The 19,660-nt window shown below is 42.5% G+C and overlaps 1 protein-coding gene across 2 annotated transcripts in view; it reads right to left on the bottom strand.

Moving 5' to 3' along the window:
- LOC106571794 (pleckstrin homology domain-containing family G member 1) overlaps positions 1 to 19,660 on the bottom strand; it is a 115,058-nt gene that overhangs the window by 31,591 nt on the left and 63,807 nt on the right. For both annotated transcript variants that reach the window (XM_014145252.3, XM_014145253.3), the window contains exons 2-4: positions 14,474 to 15,015; positions 2,505 to 2,605; positions 1,049 to 1,118 (exon numbers count right to left, since the gene is read on the bottom strand). In XM_014145252.3, the coding sequence (XP_014000727.2) occupies positions 1,049 to 1,118; positions 2,505 to 2,605; positions 14,474 to 15,015 (713 nt within the window). The remainder of the gene's footprint in view (positions 1 to 1,048; positions 1,119 to 2,504; positions 2,606 to 14,473; positions 15,016 to 19,660) is intronic.

The raw sequence follows: 19,660 nt of genomic DNA, 5'->3' as shown, positions 1-19,660 counted from the left end.
GATGTGGCTTGTGAACTCTGCATGGTTCCTAAAAAGTCGGGGGGAGGTTGTGGAATCGTCCTGTGATGACGTTGATGGGCCTGAATATGTGTGGTGGGGTCTGTGGTGTTTAAAATGTATGTGTTTCGCCTTCCTCAGCCCTACATTCTTCCTCACACCTGAGTTCCACGTCCTTTGCACAACAGTGCATGCCATTCCTGTTTCGCCTTGCCTGACTGCACTCTCAATCCACATTGAAGAAAATATTTGTAGTTATTATCTAATCCAGTGTTTCCCAAACCTCTCCTGGAGTACCCGTTGTCCTGCACTTTTATGTAATTTTTGGTCGTTACTTTACTGACCTTCAACAGAATTGCTGCAGCATGACTACAAGAGCGTTCTGGCCCTGCAATACATGAGCAACCCACTGTCTGTATGACACCTGTCGTTGATGCTAGTACCCACGCCTTGTGATGAGATGCGTGCAGGCTCTGATTCGGCTCTATGTCTGCTTTTAGGTAGGCAAGGTCGTCTCCAACATCCTTCAATAACACCCAAACAACTTTGTTACTGTGTAGGTATTGGTAAGCCTCCGAACTTTTTAAGTTGCTCATCGCCTTACCATCGCAAGCTACAGATTCAACAAAGTAAGTAAATATGCTACCGTACGTGATACAAGGCCACTTCTTCACGTCATCTTCCCAACTATCAATTACGGAGGGTAAAGGTAGGCTAATACTACCCTTTTTGATCTCCATCAGGTTGTGTTCCCACATCATTATTAGTTTGGCAAGCTCTTCATGAATGAATGAATGAAAAAAACGTTTGTTTACATAGAACAGGAAATAACACCCATAATTCCCACAAGGCATCATGGGACACAGGAAACTTGTGGATAGATCAAATTCCGAAATAAGTATGCAGTTTAAGTATGTAGTATTCGGACACGGCCAGTATGTGCATGCTTGGAGTGTTTATTGGTTCCCAACCGGCTGTTCAGACAGGCTTCAACAAGAAGGTGTGCGATAGATAGAGAGAAAGAGGAATAGAGAAAGAGAGAGTCTCTTACCTTTGATACAAAGCACTCTGCGATGGCCACAGGGTCTGAATTACATTTCTCCAGGTCATGTAGCAGATCTCTGAAAAACAAAATCACTTCAGGATATCACCACGTCGACCACACACGTGCACACACGCAGGTACGCACACTTTCTTCTAATCCCTGCCTACATGTACATACTGTATCTACCTCAAATACTCCAGTATCCCTGCACATTGTAAATTTACCCTGTATTTAGCTTCCTCTTATTTTTTATTTTGTTATTAGCTATACTCTTTTTGATACTCTGTAATTGTGCATGTCACAAATACAACACACACACACACACACACACAGAGACACACACACACATAATTAATTCATGCAAATTACTCCTTATTGATCTATGTTCTAAAAAAGAAAACATTTTCAGGAACAAATTTAACTTAGGACACAATATTAGGTCCTAGGGTGCTGTAATCAGAACAAAAAGTCACTTCCATTAATTGAAATATGTTCCGTCTCTCTCGTGTGCATGCGTGTGTCCCTTATTCTTCTTGGTTGATGTAAAAACTGTCAACTGGTGTAGCTATAGTTACATGAGTAGGGCATGATGTCATTGTCCCTTTGTTGCTGTGTATCTCTGATCCATGAAAAACAGCCCCAGATGATTATTTTTCCTCCATCAAACTTTACAGTTGGCACTATGCGTTTGGGCAGGTAATGTTCTCCTGGCATCTGCCAAACCCAGATTCGTTGGACTGCCATATGGTGAAGTATGATTCATCACTCCAGAGAACACGCATGGTAATCTTGCTTGGCTATGGAAACCCATTTCATTACGCTTTTGGCAAACAGTTCTTGTGCTGATGTTGCTTCCAGAGGCAGTTTGGAACTCGGTAGTGAGTGTTGCAACCGAGGACAGACAATTTGTACACGCTACGCGTTTCAGCACTCGGCAGTCCCATTCTGTAAGCTTGTGTGTCCTACCACTTCGTGGCTGAGCCGTTGCTGCTCCTAGACATTTCCACTTCACAATAACAGCATTTACAGTTGACCAGCTCTAGCAGGGCAGAAATTTTACAAACTGCACTGATGGAAAGGTGACATCCTATGACGGTACCACTTTTAAGGTCAATCAGCTCTTCAGTACGGGCCACTCTACTGCCAATGTTTGTCTATGGAGATTGCATGGCGGGGTGCTCGATTTTATACAACTTTCAGCAACGGGTGTGGTTGAAATAGCCGAATCAACTAAATTGAAAGGGTATATACCCACATGCCTTTGGCCATGTAGTGTATATAGATACAGTTTACAGCACCCCCCACCCCCCCACCCTCATATCGACAGGTGACACAAACCATCTTCATTCAGTAGATGCTTTGGAGACGGCACTCTATATTTCTTTGGAGACTGCACTCTATATTTGTTTTAGGTATGTGTGTTTACCTCTTTGAAGTTGTACAGTAGGTGATTGTTGTTTACCTGTTGAAGTGGTAGATGTCGCGGATGTTTCCAAATAGAGAGACTCTATCCTCTGAGCTCAGTGCTAGACGAGACTGGTTACTGATACACTCAAGGTAATCCTAAAGAGAGAGAGAAATGTTTTTTTTGTTGAGATACAATGAATTCATGCAATTGTATTTTTGACTTTAAAGGTATGATTTTTGGAATACAATTACAGAATATATTTCATGCCAATAAAGCACGTTGAATAGAAATTAGAAAAAGCGAGAGAGAGATAAAGAAAGAAAGAGAAAGAGAGAGAGGGCGAGAGAGAGAGAAAAGAGAGAGAAGAGAAGGGGGAGAGAGGTCAGTTATCTCACCTACAGTGGGGGAAAAAAGTATTTGATCCCCTGCTGATTTTGTACATTTGCCCACTTACAAAGAAATGATAAGTCTATAATTTTAATGGTAGGTTTATTTGAACAGTGAGAGACAGAATAACAACAAAAATATCAAGAAAAACGCTGGTCGAAAATGTTATAAATTGATTTGCATTTTAATGAGGGAAATAAGTATTTGACCCCCTCTCAATCAGAAAGATTTCTGGCTCCCAGGTGTCTTTTATACAGGTAACGAGCTGAGATTTGGAGTACACTCTTAAAGTGAGTGCTCCTAACCACAGCTTGTTACCTGTATAAAAGACACCTGTCCACAGAAGCAATCAATCAATCAGATTCCAAACTCTCCACCATGGCCAAGACCAAAGAGCTCTCCAAGGATGTCAGGGACAAGATTGTAGACCTACACAAGGCTGGAATGGGCTACAACACCATCGCCAAGCAGCTTGGTGAGTAGGTGACAACATTTGGTGCGATTATTCGCAAATGGAAGAAACACAAAATAACTGTCAATATCCCTCGGCCTGGGGCTCCATGCAAGATCTCACCTCGTGGAGTTGCAATGATCATGAGAACGGTGAGGAATCATCCCAGAACTACACGGGAGGATCTTGTCAATGATCTCAAGGCAGCTGGGACCATAGTCACTAAGAAAACAATTGGTAACACACTATGCCGTGAAGGACTGAAATCCTGCAGCGCCCGCAAGGTCCCCCTGCACAAAATACATATACATGCCCATCTGAAGTTTGCCAATGAACATCTGAATGATTCAGAGGACAACTGGTGAAAGTGTTGTGGTCAGATGAGACCAAAATGGAGCTCTTTGGCATCAACTCAACTCGCCATGTTTGGAGAAGGAGGAATGCTGCCTATGACCCCAAGAACACCATCTCCACCATCAAACATGGAGGTGGAAACATTATGTTTGGGGGTGTTTTTCTGCTAAGGGGACAGGACAACTTCACCGCATCAAACGGACGATAGACGGGGCCATGTACCGTCAAATCTTGGGTGAGAACCTCCTTCCCTCAGCCAGGGCATTGAAAATGTGTCGTGGATGGGTATTCTAGCACGACAATGACCTAAAACACACGACCAAGGCAACAAAGGAGTCGCTCAAGAAGAAGCACATTAAGGTCCCGGAGTGGCCTAGCCAGTCTCCAGACCCTAATCCCATAGAAAATCTGTGGAGGGAGCTGAAGGTTCGAGTTGCCAAACGTCAGCCTCGAAACCTTAATGACTTGGAGAAGATCTGCAAAGAGGAGTGGGACACAATCCCTCCTGAGATGTGTGCAAACCTGGTGGCCAACTACAAGAAACGTTTGACCTCTGTGATTGCCAAACAAGGGTTTTGCCACCAAGTACTAAGTCATGTTTTGCAGATTGGTCAAATACTTATTTCCCTCATTAAAATGCAAATCATTTTATAACATTTTTGACATGCGTTTTTCAGGATTTTTTTGTTGTTATTCTGTCTCTCACTGTTCAAATAAACCTACCATTAAAATTATAGACTGATCATTTCTTTGTAAGTGGGCAAACGTACAAAATCAGCAGGGGATCAAATACTTTTTCCCCCCACTGTACATCAAAGTGTATCAAAGGATATCCCATCATCAGTCATGTGAGAAGGACAGTATGCCCGACATGCTCCCTGGCATCACCCTGCCAACCCACCATGAAACACACACTGAATACGCACACACACACAGACAAAAACACACTCACCGCTCATAAATAACCACATCATTGCAAACTCTTTGAGACCATATACACTTCACTTATTCAGCTCACACATTCAATCTGCTTTAACACTGCTAAGAAACACACTTCACACTTGAACCGAGTTTCTGTCTAGTAAAACAACTGGGCCCACAGCCACACTTCTCCCCGACTTCTCCAGTCTCAATCCGCCTACAGACTCTTCAGTGCGTAATACAGATGGCTGTTTACCCAGCACAGCAAAATGTCAAACGGGCCTACAGAGTGTCCAAAGCCAATAGGACAGGATACACTGGTGAGAGGCTTGTAGAGCACTGTCTAAGGAACTGATACTGTGTACTGTGTTAATGCAGGCGGAGACAGATGGTCTCAGCTACCAATGGTGATTATGCATCTTGGCTTTCTCTCCACACAGACACACACACACACACACACACACACACACACACACACACACACACACACACACACTTTCTCCCTCCTCCTGTCTCTCCACTCATCTCTCCTTTGTCTCGTTGGATGTGTACAGTACATTCTCTCACACTGATAACATCTATACCTGCAGGCTACACAAAGTAGCCAACCTACGTCTCACCCCAAACACACACTGTGTCAACACCCCCCTCTACCTCTCTCACACACACACACTTTCTTCTAATCTCTGCCTACACACTGTATCGTATCTACCTCAAATACTCCAGTATCCCTGTAAATTTACCCTGTATTAGTTTCCTCTTATTTTTTGTGGGTTTTTTGTCTTATTAGCTATACTCTTTTTGATATTCTGTAGTTGTGCATGTGACAAACACAACTTGAAATGCAACACACACACACACTTTCCAGCTCAGCATCTACACAGCTGTCCTAACCACAAACAGGTAGGACCAGCCATGTTGAAACGACGTAGGATATCATAAGGTGAATGCACCAATTTGTAAGTCGCTCTGGATAAGAGCGTCTGCTAAATGACGTAAATGTAAATGTAGAGTGAAAATGGATCTTTATGGAGGTGTAACAACTTTTAAAAACAGACTTGTCAGACTGTGTGGGTGCAAGCCATTTATTGCATTACAGCAGAAAAAATAACTAGGCTGTCCTACACTCAGTTTGTCCACCCACACACAGGGCACACACACAGGGCACACACACCCTCATCTGCTGGTGTGCATGGTTTCTAATCCTGACCTGGTTATTATGACTGTAAAGACCGCACCCTGGCCAGTAGATTTGATTGTTTGGTGTTTGGTGAGGTCATCCTCTCTTCTCCTGGGCAGTGACAGACACAACCAACTAGAATCACCCAGAGGGGAACTCAGACTGAACCATTGTGTAACAGAGCATGGGTGAATGTTCATATGGAGGATTTAAAGGTGAATGGGCAGATATAGGGGTTTCAGGGCAATGAGTTAGGGTCAGGTTTGGAGGTAAGAGTTTGGTTGGAGTTTTGGCTTACAGCTTGGATAATGGTGGTTGGTGGAGTCAGGGTCGGGGACCAAGATCATGTTTAGGGTTGGGTTAGGGTCATTGGCCACGGTTAAGGAGTAAGATGAGACTTTTTAGCCACGGGTCACAGATGTGGCCTGTCCTGACCCAGTCAATCAACACAGCCTAGTCTGAGCCTGATCACACACACAAACACACAGTGTTAAAACCCCACAGCATGCTAAACACACATACCTCAGACACACAAGCAGCTATACACACACGCACACACACTCCCAGCTAAGCTTCTTCGACAAAATATAAACTGCATTTGACGCTTACACGTTACACATTAAAGGGATTGTTTTTCCTTCCATTCAAGTCATGGGACCGATATTAGCATCATGTTCAAATAATCTATAAGTGACTTTGTTGAGCTTCACAATACATTTGAGATACTTTTGAAAGATTTGAACAAGATTTGGATGCACGAAAAATGATATTGATCCCATGACTTGAATGGGATTTGTACCACAAATGCTAAAACATTAGCATTTGGAAACAGTGAGAGGGAAACTAAACCAAAGCATGGATTGTTGTCATACATTACCTTACAGCGTAAAGTAACCAGTATATAATTTTGCAATTTGGGTGAACTATCCCTTTAACCTGTTGGGGATAGGGGGCAGTATTTGCACGGCCGGATAAAAAACGTACCCGATTTAATCTGGTTACTACTCCTGCCCAGTAACTAGAATATGCATATAATTATTGGCTTTGGATAGAAAACACCCTAAAGTTTCTAAAACTGTTTGAATGGTGTCTGTGAGTATAACAGAACTCATATGGCAGGCAAAAACCTGAGAAGATTCCTTACAGGAAGTGGCCTGTCTGACCATTCCTTGAGCTTCTTGACTCTGTTTATTGAAGACTGAGGATCTTTGCTGTAACGTGACACTTCCTACGGCTCCCATAGGCTCTCAGAAGGCGGGAAAAAGCTGAATGATGTAATTAGCGCTTTTGGAAAGTGCTCTATCAGAGGACAATGGGCTTAGCCGCGTGCACGAGTCGACCCCATGTTTTTATTTTCTATCGTCTTTGAACCTAAACACAGATTCCCGGTCGGAATATTATCGCTTTTTTTACGAGAAAAATGCCATAAAAATGTATTTTAAACAGCGGTTGACATGCTTCGAAGTACGGTAATGGAATATTTAGAATTTTTTTGTCATGCAATGCGTCGTGCGCATGACCCTTATTTACACTTCGGATAGTGTCTTGAACGCACGAACAAAACGCCGCTATTTGGATATAACTATGGATTATTTGGGACCAAACCAACATTTGTTATTGAAGTAGAAGTCCTGGGAGTGCATTCTGACGAAGACAGCAAAGGTAATAACATTTTTCTTATAGTAAATCTGATTTTGGTGAGTGCTAAACTTGGTGGGTGTCTAAATAGCTAGCCCTGTGATGCCGGGCTATCTACTGAGAATATTGCAAAATGTGCTTTCACCGAAAAGCTATTTTAAAATCGGACATAGCGAGTGCATAGAGGAGTTCTGTATCTATAATTCTTAAAATAATTGTTATGTTTTTTGTGAACGTTTATCGTGAGTAATTTAGTAAATTCACCGGAAGTTTGCGGGGGGTATGCTAGTTCTGAACGTCACATGCTAATGTAAAAAGCTGGTTTTTGATATAAATATGAACTTGATTGAACAAAACATGCATGTATTGTATAACATAATGTCCTAGGGTTGTCATCTGATGAAGATCATCAAAGGTTAGTGCTGCATTTAGCTGTGGTTTGGGTTTATGTGACATTATATGCTAGCTTGAAAAATGGGTGTCTGATTATTTCTGGCTGGGTACTCTGCTGACATAATCTAATGTTTTGCTTTCGTTGTAAAGCCTTTTTGAAATCGGACAGTGTGGTTAGATTAACGAGAGTCTTGTCTTTAAAATGGTGTAAAATAGTCATATGTTTGAGAAATTGAAGTAATAGCATTTCTAAGGTATTTGAATAACGTGCCACGGGATTCAACTGGCTGTTGAGTAGGTGGGACGAGAGGTTAACACACACCTAGAGAGGTTAACACTCACATACACTTTCTCTCAATTTCTCCAAATCTAACACACACTGATACACAGTCTCCTCACTCCATACGCCCATGTGAAAGCCAATTCACTAGGACACGCTAACTCCAAACATCCATTTTCCCTTTCTGGAACCTCACATACCATAGTCTCTGCTGAGAATCCCCAGAAGCACAGAGATTTTCCCTGTGTAATCCCAAATTCCTGTTCAACATCAAATATCAAATGGGGGGGGGGGGGGGGGGTGTTCTACTAAGCTATACAGAATTGTTTTAACCTGTTGGGGCTAGGGGGCAGTATTTTCACGGCTGGATAAAAAAACGTACCCGATTTAATCTGGTTACTAATCCTACCCAGTAACTAGAATATGCATATGCTTATTATATATGGATAGAAAACACCCTAAAGTTTCTAAAAATGTTTGAATGGTGTCTGTGAGTATAACAGAACTCATTTGGCAGGCAAAACCCTGAGACATTTTCTGACAGGAAGTGGATACCTGATGTGTTGAATGACCTTTAAGCCTATGCCATTGAAACACACAGGGGTTGACTAATGTTTTGGCACTTCCTATTGCTTCCACTAGATGTCACCAGCCTTTACAAAGTGTTTTGAGTCTTTTACTGTGAGATCTGACCGAACAAGAGCCATGGAACGGTGATGGCCGATTAGACTCTGGCGCGCGAGTTCATGTTGGGTACCCTCGTTCCAATACGTTATAAAAGAGAATGCATTCGTCCACCTTGAATATTATTCATGTTCTGGTTAAAAAAGACACTAATGATTTATGCTATACAACGTTTGACATGTTTGAACGAACGTAAATATATTTTTTCCCCTCGTTCATGACGAGAAGTCCGGCTGGCTTAGATCATGTGCTAACAACACGGAGCTTTTTGGATATAAATGATGAGCTTTTTTGAACAAAACTATATTCGTTATGGACCTGGGATTCCTGGAAGTGACATCTGATGAAGAGAATCAAAGGTAATGGATTATTTACATAGTATTTTCGATTTTAGATCTCTCCAACATGGCCGTTTGTCTGTATAGCAAAGCATATTTTTCTGGGCGCAGTGCTCAGATTATTGCAAAGTGTGATTTCCCAGTAAGGTTATTTTTAAATCTGGCAAGTTGATTGCGTTCAAGAGATGTAAATCTATAATTCTTTAAATGACAATATAATATTTTACCAATGTTTTCTAATTTTAATTATTTAATTTGTGGTGCTGACTTGACTGCCGGTTATTGGAGGGAAACGATTTCCTCAACATCAATGCCATAGTAAAACGCTGTTTTTGGATATAAATATGAACTTGATAGAACTAAAAATGCATGCATTGTCTAACATAATGTCCTAGGAGTGTCATCTGATGGAGATTGTAAAAGGTTAGTGCATCATTTTAGCTGGTTTTATGGTTTGGTGACGCCTGTCTTTGAATTGACAAAACATTACACACAGCTATTGTCAATGTACTCTCCTAACATAATCTAACTTTATGCTTTCGCCGTAAAACCTTTTTGAAATCAGACAACGTGGTTAGATTAAGGAGATGTTTATCTTTCAAAGGGTGTAAGATAGTTGTATGTTTGAAAAATTTGAATTTTGACATTTATTTGGTTTCAAATTTGCCGCTCTTGAAATGCACCTGCTGTTGATAGGGTGCACCACGGGTGGCATGCTAGCATCCCACATAGCCCCAAGAAGTTAAAATGTCATACTAAGGATAATTTAGCTATTTGATTTTGAATTTTTGGCGCATTTTCTGGCTAGCGCCCGCATTGCCTTCATTGTTGATTTCCTTACAAATATTAACTTTGGATGTGTGTGTTCCAATCAAAGTAAGTGCCTTATTTTCAATATATCGTGTTGTCGTTTCTACAGTAGCATTTTTCATGAATTAATTTCATTTATTTAACTTTTATTTAACTAGGCAAGTCAGTTGTGACCTGTTGTGGATAGGGGGCAGTATTTTCACGGCCGGGTGAAAAAAACATACCCGATTTAATCTGGTTACTACTCTTGCCCAGAAACTAGAATATGCATACAATTAGTAGGTTTGGATAGAAAACACCATAACGTTTCTAAAACTGTTTGAATGGTGAATGTGAGTATAACAGAACTCATATGGCAGGCAAAAACCTGAGAAGATTCCAAGCAGGAAGTGGCCTGTCTGACAATTTGCAGTCATTCTGTTGCATCTCTATCGAAATTACTGTATCTGAGCTGTTACGTGACACTTTCTAAGGCTTCCATTGGCTCTCTAAAGCCTTCAGAAACCGGATTGACGCGTCTCCTGTTTCTGGGCAGATAACAGCAGCACAGTTTGTCAGTGGACTGCCTGGTGACAGAGAGATTGGAGATGCGCGTTCACGAGACCTCGCCATTTTTCTTTTCCTCTTTGAATGAATACAACATTGTCCGGTTGGAATATTATCGCTATTTTACGAGAAAAATATCATAAAAATTGATTTTAAACAGCGTTTGACATCCTTCTAAGTACGGTAATGGAATATTTAGAATTTTTTTGTCTCGAAATGCGCTCGCGCGTTACCCTTTGGATAGCATGAACAAAACGGGGATATTTGGATATAACTATGGATTATTTGGAACAAAAACAACATTTGTTGTGGAAGTAGCAGTCCTGGGAGTGCATTCTGACGAAGAACAGCAAAGGTAATACAATTTTTCTAATAGTAATTCTGAGTTTAGTGAGCCCTGAAGTTGGCGGGTGTCTAAATAGCTAGCCTGTGATGGCTGAGCTATGTACTCAGAATATTGCAAAATGTGCTTTCGCCGAAAAGCTATTTTAAATTCTGACATAGTGATTGCATAAAGGAGTTCTGTATCTATAATTCTTAAAATAATTGTTATGTATTTTGTGAACGTTAATTGTGAGTAATTTAGTAAATTTACCGGAAGTTTTGGGTGGGAACGCTAGTTCTGAACATCACATGCTTATGTAAAAAGCTGTTTTTGGATATAAATATGAACTTGATTGAACAAAACATGCATGTATTGTATAACATAATGTCCTAGGAGTGTCATCTGATGAAGATCATCAAAGGTTAGTGCTGCATTTAGCTGTGGTTTGGGTTTTTGTGACATATATGCTTGCTTTGAAAATGGCTGTGTGATTATTTTTGGCTGGGTACTCTCCTAACATAATCTAATGTTTTTCTTTCGCTGTAAAGCCTTTTTGAAATCGGACAATGTGGTTGGATTAACGAGAGTCTTATCGTTCAAATGGTGTAAAATAGTCATATGTTTGAGAAATTGAAGTTATAGCATTTTTAAGGTTTTTTGTATTTTGCACCACTCTCGACCATTGATTATTGGTGAGGCGTTCCGCTAGCGGAACGTCTGTCCTCAACATTAAGAACAAATTCTTATTTACAATGACGGCCTACCCCGGCCAAACCCTCTGCTAACCTGGGCGATGCTGGGCCAATTGTGCGCTGCCTTATGGGACTCCCGATCACGGCCGGTTGTGATATAGCCCAGGTTTGAATCCGAACCCTGTGCTGCAGTTGCTTTTACTGCTGTGCCACTCAGGATCCCCATAATGTATTTACGCTTTTATTCACGTTTTCAAGTTCTGGTGACAAATCATGCATTCCGATTCTTGCATAGATTTTAATGGACACATATGATGTGTGTAAAATACATTTTTGAAGGTTGTACTAATTATGATGAGCTGTTGAAATGCTAAGCTATTTGCCAGCTATGTGTGGCGCCATGTTTGTTGACATTATACAATGCATTCTCGTTGTCACGTAAGCATCTGTCAGACCAAAAATTATTACAAAACAAGGTGAAGGGATGGTTCACTTGACTGACTTATGGTGCTTTCAAGACATTTGGGAAATATGAGGTCAAATCATGACGTCAATGATCTTCAGGTCAGAAAGTCAGAGCTCTAGAAATAGGTCCGAGTTCGAGTTGATTTCTGAGTTGGATCACTGTTTAAAATGATTTTTCCCAGTCGGAGCTGGGGGTGATGATCTGTGAGGTGATAACATTTTATTTGCTTTGTGATTAGTCAAAAACTGTAAACGACTTGTCAAGTCACGTGCTCCGGTTCTTGTATACACTGTAACAAGTACATAGAAGATTTAGGTGTTATTTTAGATTCTGAACTAAATGTTTAATCACATATTAGGAATGTGACCAAAATATAGAGAACCTGAGGGGACCCGAAACTGTGGACATATTTAAAATATACCTTTTAGCTTTGCTTTTCCTAAGAGTGTTTTAGTTGTTCAGTTTTTATTGTTATCCTCTTATGTTTGGTGTGTAGTAAATATATTTGTTTTTTCCTGTGAAGCACATTGTCGTGCATTCCATGTCTGAAATGTGCTGTATAAATAAAGCTTGATTTGATTTGATCAAATATTTGTAATATGCTAAAAAGTGGTCAAACTAAGTTAATATTTCTCATGCAATGGGCACAGCCATCTTTGACTTTGACTTTGTTAATTTGCGTCTTATAGTGAACGGCATTCTCGGATTAGGGAGATTTCACTTGTCAAACATAAACAAACATGGCTGCCATCAAAGAATTTAGCTGCTGTTTTTTTGTCAGCACAACCTGTTATTTAGACTGGTTTATGGAATGAGTTTGGCTGTGGATGTGTTCCGTGTAATGCATTGATGATGAAGTTCGCATTTATCTTTTACAATAAAACATGAAATTGAGGAATAAAGTTGTGAAGACCTTAATTTCCCATCAGTACAAAACTTTGTTTAGGTGCTTTTCAGACAAGAATGTTGTTTAGACTCGTTTGTTGCATCATACATTCTGTTGCTACTTTTCCAATTACATATTTGCGATGGTACGCTGCAGGGACCACTCAACAAAGATCACAAATATGTGATTGTACTCGTCAAAGGGTTAATAGCAGTAAGCGTTGGCAGGGTTGACAAATATTGAAGTTAAGGGGTGAAAAATTATGTTCCTGTCTAAAAGTGTAGTGGAAGAGTGGGTGTCCTGCCCCATAGATCTGATAAGGGTATTGATAAGGGTATAAGTTCATTAAGGAATACAGGTCTTTATAAGGGGAGTATACGCCTTTAAAGTGGTGCTCCTCAGCTCTGCTCAGTGTTTAGCTAACCTACTTTAGACATTGTTATCACAGCTTTAAATCCCTCTTCCTACAGCACTGTTCTCTCACCCTTTCCTCTTCTCCTCACCCTGAACGGAGGGAGAAGGGATAGGGTAGGGAGAATGGGTGGGAGGAAGCAGACTTTTCCTTCAAACAAACTCTCATACTCCTCCCTCACCCCCTCCCCTCCCCTCAATCCCTTATCCCTCTCTTTCTGTAAGGGTTTCCTGCTAGATGGGTCCTCTTATAGACGACAACCGTTCCGCCTATGACCCCGCTACCCCCCTACCCCATACTTCCCCAGTCTAGACTCAGACCAGGAGAGGAAGAGAGGAAGTGTCACTTAGAAGGAAAGGGACGATGGGGGAGAGAAAACTCAGCCCCACATTACTGTGTCACACTCACGTTTCATCTGTTCAGTATCATATTGGATCAACAAACTGGGCCTGATATCAATCTTCTTTAATGCCAATGTTTGCCCTACTTTCACATACACATGAACAGGGATGATCACGCACTAAATTATATTGTGTATCAGAGCCCTTCCTGAGACATATCATTTAATACACGCACGCACTCCCCTCCTCTTTACTCCAACCATACATTTCTTTTAACACAGAGACAGAAACACATTTAAAGGCACCGGGCGCGTGTATATCAGTATGAATGTGTATTTGCAGTTCAAACCTAGTCGTTGTCAGCAGTGTGTGTGTGTGTGTGTGTGTGTGTGTGTGTGTGTGTGTGTGTGTGTGTGTGTGTGTGTGTGTGTGTGTGTGTAAAACAGCTGGACAAAGGCAGAGTGTCGGGTTACCCTGCCTAACCCCATCCGTACACACAAGTGACCCTGTTAAGAGCTACAGAGAGAGAGAAAGAGGGACGCCAGGCCGGCAACAAGGTGTTTGTGTCACGTGTGGCAGGAAATCCCTGCAGGAGAAACACTAGGAGAGGTCTCTGACTGTCAACTCCAAACTAGTAATTGAAATCCTCCCATTTTTATGTCCCCCCCTGAAATAGTAACCCGAGTTAACTACTCCTGTGTACCGGGATATGGGTGTTGTCTGTGGACCTCACACTCACCCATCTTGACTCGTGTTCTTTCTTACACAGGTTCTGACTAGTATGATAGTAATGATGTTCTGTAATATTCTTCTTTACTATGCTATCTGTACCATGCCAGTTAGTCTTGTACTGTATGTGCTATCCTACTGAGATAGCTGGTGTATCTTTCCAGTGGTTGTGTGGTACCATGTTCCTCACCTGTACAATGCTGTGCAGGTCCTCTACGTAGGTACTTTCAGTGTCCAGTATTTCCTGAACCACCCTGTCAACATACAGCACCCTGGGCCCCGGGTTGGACCTCTCCCCAGCCTCTGTGTCTGACTGTGGGGTCTGTGCAGACCCATGTTTAACCATCTCTCTCCCTGTCTCTATCCCGCCATCCTTCCTCTCCTCCTCATCCCCACACCCCAGCTGCCTAGCTGGAACCAGCTCCAACCAGATCGCCCCGGAGTCCAGGTCGCGGTCCGAAGCGGGATGACAGTGAGAGGAGGGGCTTAAGGTGGAGCGGCTGCCCAGGGAGCAGTGGCTGTCCCGGGAGGAGGCGGAGGAAGAGGTGGAGCCGTAGCTGATTGGACGCTCGCCGCTGTCGGGGGAGGAGTCCATGCTGTGGGCAGAACAGTAGCGTAGGGGGGCGTGGCGGCTGTTGGAGTGGCGGAAGCGACCTGGAATGCCCACGGAGCTTAGGACCGAGTCGGCGTCTGGAATGTCCGGCAGAGGAGGGAGGGCATCCGTGTAATCGTCTGAAGGGAGGAAGAGAGAAAGGGAGAGAAAAGGAAGGTGTGAAAACTGAGACCTTTATCATTGTCCTCTCATCAAGTACAGAGCAATGAATGTCAATACTCACAGAACAGAAAAATGCTTAAAGGCCTCAACTATCCCCCCAAGTTGAATTGTTTTTTTCCCCCCACAGTGCCCCTATCTGGATTCCAAGTGGAAAGCTTGCCAGGCCACAGCCTAACTGGCCACTGGAAATCTCTCTCTCTCTCTCACACACTCTCACACTCTCACACACTCACACTCTCACACACTCACTCAGCAAAAAAGCTAGTGACAGTGGAGCCATGTCCTCAACTCTACCGGCAAAAGCAGAAAACACACATCGTGTTCATGTCTCATACAGTGGTGATCTGTTCAGGATTGCAACTGAAAAACAGACCACAGGCATAAGAGTGTGGCGTCCAGCCTTTCTGAAACTGACGCCTATGTCTTTCACTCACACTATGGCCAGTTAAGAAGGCTTTGAACATGCACAAAAATAAGCACTCTGCCAAGCCATGATGATCATACTGAGTCATTTACAGAGAGGGAGAAAGAAAGAGGGAAACAGAGAGAGGGAGACAAAAACAGAGCAAGATAGAGAGTGAGTGAAAAAGAGGAAGATTGTAACAGCCAACCCAGAGACAGAGGGGGTTTAATGACCAGATTAACAGTGTAATGGTGAGAATATTCCCTCTCTCGAGCAATGAATGAAAGCCCTATTTCTCTAGAAGAGAGGGGGCTGTGTGTGTGCGTCTTAGGCGACAGATTGGTGCCGACATAACCTTGTGTCTGTGAACACACACACACACACACACACACACACACACACACACACACACACACACACACACACACACACCGTCCATTGAGGTGAAACCACACATAAAGGGTCTCTCTGAACTGCTACTGGCACTGTACAGGAATCTCCCCTCAGAAGAAAGACCACTTTCAGCAAGGGGAGTAGGAGGGGTTGGAGAGAGAGAGAGATACTGAGAAAGAGAGAGAAAGTGGGCGAGAGAGAGAGAGAGAGAAATTCTATATCCCAGGTACAGTAGACGGTGGCACCAATCTTTGTTATTACGGGAAATCTAGCTACCCAGCACCATTGGATGTTTTAGCAACATTATAATCAAATCCCTGATATAAAGCTGCCTGTGTCTTTACGCATTCATGTCTCTGTCCAGTCAGGCAGTTAGACCATCTAACATCAAAGCACGTGTGATCATGTGGGATCAGAAGAGGTTCAAGGCACATGCTGAAAAACATGAAACGTGAAACCGTGAACACACTCAAAGAATGATGCCACCGCATTTCTGATCTCTCACCTTGACTAAGAGGCCATAGACACTCTCACACTCAGTATGCAGGCTCTATGAACACTGTATATAGGGCTATGATATGCTTATGAGAGTCTTATGAGTCTGAGAGTAGAATGTGGGTGTCTGTATGTCTGGACTGCCAGGCCAAAGGAAAGCATGAATGATGAATGTGAGCAGCCCTAACTGAAGCAGTACTAAACCGTGTTCCATTCCACCGTACTTACTCCCATGAGATTGGGACTCGCTGTGTGTATGTGTGTGTGTGTGTGTGTGTAGGGTCTAGATGACAGTCCCCAGTCTGACTCACTTTATAACATTGACAGATCAGTGAGAAAGAGAGAAAATGGCCACAAACCAAAACTGCAGACACCTCATGCCACCCTAATTACAGAGGAGCAGTGATACACACACAATACTTCATAATGACTACTCACTCAGATATGCATGCGTGTGTGAGTTTGTAAGAATGAAGAAAGTAAGAGAGTGTGTGTTTGTGGTTGTTATTAGTGACAGGAAAAAAATTGATAGTCACATATTTCGATATTATTTTGGACTATATTATATCAATCGTTATTTTTTTGCTAGGTAGCATTAGCTAGCGCTAGTTGTTTGAATCTGCGTCAAAACTTCAACATGTTTTCAGCACTTTTATTTCCATGACTGATCCACACAAATGTTCTCATCTCTCTGCAGCAGACATACAGTGAGCAATATGTTTGGAACATCAAATCGCAAAAGAAATCCCAATACATATAGAATTGCGAGAATCGTGAGAAAGAATCACAATACATATCGTATCGGCACCTAAGTATCATGATAATATTGTATCGTGAGGTCCCTGGCAATTCCCAGTCCTATCGTTACATACATTTGGTTTATCATCCCTAAGATAAGGCTAACTGTGCTGCCATCCTGTTAGAAGGTAACAGATAATGTTATTACAGTGGTTAAAATGGATTTTCATTGTGTTCCATGGTGTTTATCGCCCCCTAGTGGAACTTTCTGGTACTTGGAAAGACTGTACGGAAACAGGAAGTAGAGAATTCGTTCTGCACGCATAGAAGCAGCTAAAAACAACGCTACGCTGCAGGTCTTTCAGTGCAGTTATTTCTTGTCTTCAGCCTTGGAAAATATTTGTTAGTTCGATTCAAGCATATTGCTAGTGATGATAATCTTGTTATTGATAGAATTGCTTACTTATCATCGTTAGTTGGTTGCATTTACTCACACAAATTGCCTTGCCTTCATGTATGCAGTCAGCTGTATTACTTTGCTCGTGCGTCATGTAAACGAATTGTAAAACATATGAGTAACAATTAGCTATATGGTTTGGCATCATGCCTCATACACGGTACCTTGGCACGTGCTTTGTATTTATTCAACTTCAACTTGAAATGTATAATGTACAGTATGTCGATGTGAATTGAATACTAAATTAGATTATTTTCTGTATTTTGCAGTTTCACAATATAAACGTTTTCAGTATATTAATTCAAGAAAAGTCACGCCTTGGGAGTTTTATTGAAGACTTAGTTGTTAGCTTTCTGTCTAATTTTGCATGGGAATGCAAATCAAGGGCAGAATACTAACTGAGCTAATGGCTTTAGTGTGGCTCCTTGTAGCCATTAGAGCTATTAACCAAGGGCCAGCAACATACACACAAAGAAACCATTTGTGTTTCCACTCCTAGTGAAACCCAAACAACAGACTTGAAGATGTACTAACTTCTGTTTACCCAGACCTTCCCCTGCACCTTCCAGCTCCTTGTTGGGGACACACCTAACCCGTTTCTCTCTCTCGCTCTCTCAGTCTCACACACAGAGTGTGTGTGTGTGTGTGAGTGTGAGTGAGAGAGAGAGAGAGAAATAGAACAAGCATAGAGAGTGAGTAGAAAGACTGAGTAGAGAGTGGGGTGGGCAGGAAAGGGCAGGGGGGTTGGGGGAATGTTGTAGTTACCTTCAGCCCAGATTATGTTCAACCTGATCTGTGTAAATGATCTCTAATTATGGGCCTAAAGCCTACAGGTTGGTACTGTATCTCCTGTTGCATTTGGCCGTGTCTGTGTGTGTATGTGTTTGTGCATGAACGTGCGTGTGCATGTCTGTGTGTGCATGTGTCTGTGTGTGTGTGTATATGCGTGTGCACATTTGTGTGTGTGTTTAGGAATTAGTGCTGCGAGCTCTACCTTTCCTGCCATAACAGAGAGACAGTGAACCAGTGGGTTTCAGAACCTGGCCTACATTTAGGCTAACTCAATAAGGAGACAAAGACCAGCCCTCATACCTTCTATCGAGCCCAGTTTAATATACTTAACATATGCCTGTGTAAACACAACACGTCACAATGAGACTTTTATGAGCCTTCATAGTCAGCAGATGACACAGATAGAATCAGATCTGTATAGGGTATATAAAGCAGCTGCTGTCCTTTCTTTTCTCTTTTTCTGCCCCTCTGTCACAATACAGCCTTCAATACAGCCAATACAGCTTTCAACAGTCAAATCTCTCACTCTACAAAGAGCCCCAGACACACACACACACACACACACACACACACCCTCCATGCACACCCCGTCCTCTGTACCCCCACGATTTCACCCGCCTCAGCTGGCCAAAATAAAACACATCCACAAGTAGCTCCCGCATTCATATTTAACTCATACAGACCAGCCACGTCGCGGACACCAACGTCTTGCTTTCGGACAAGCTAAACACCTTCTTTGCCCACTTTGAGGATAACACAGTGCCACCGACGCGGCCGCTACCAAGGACTGTGGGCGCTCCTTCTCCGACGTGAGTAACACATTTAAGCATTTTAACCTTCGCAAGGCTGCCGGCCCAGACGGCATCCCTAGCCGCGTCCTCAGAGCATGCGCAGGCCAGCTGGCTGGAGTTTTTACAGACATATTCAATCTCTCTCTATCCCAGTCTCCTGTCCCCACTTGCTTCAAGATATCCACCATTGTTCCTGTACCCAAGAAAGGTAACTGAATGTAACTGAACTAAATGTCTATCGCCCCGTAGCACTCACTTCTGTCATCATGAAGTGATTTGAGAGGCTAGCTAAGGATCATATCATAATCACCTCTACCTTACCTGACACCCTAGACACACTTCAATTTTCTTACCGCCCCAATAGATCCACAGACGATGCAATCGCCATCGCACTGCACAATGCCCTATCCCATCTGGACAAGAGGAATACCTATGTTAGAATGCTATTCATGGACAATAGCTCAGCATTCAACACTCTAGTACCCTCCCAGCTCATCATTAAGCTGAACCCCACCCTGTGCAACTGGGTCCTG

This window comes from Salmo salar, chromosome 15 (assembly GCF_965601325.2).
Source record: "Salmo salar chromosome 15, fSalSal1, whole genome shotgun sequence".
Taxonomy (NCBI): Eukaryota; Metazoa; Chordata; class Actinopteri; order Salmoniformes; family Salmonidae; genus Salmo; species Salmo salar.
Note: the sequence above shows the minus strand (reverse complement) of the source record. Positions and strands in the feature narration are given on the sequence as shown.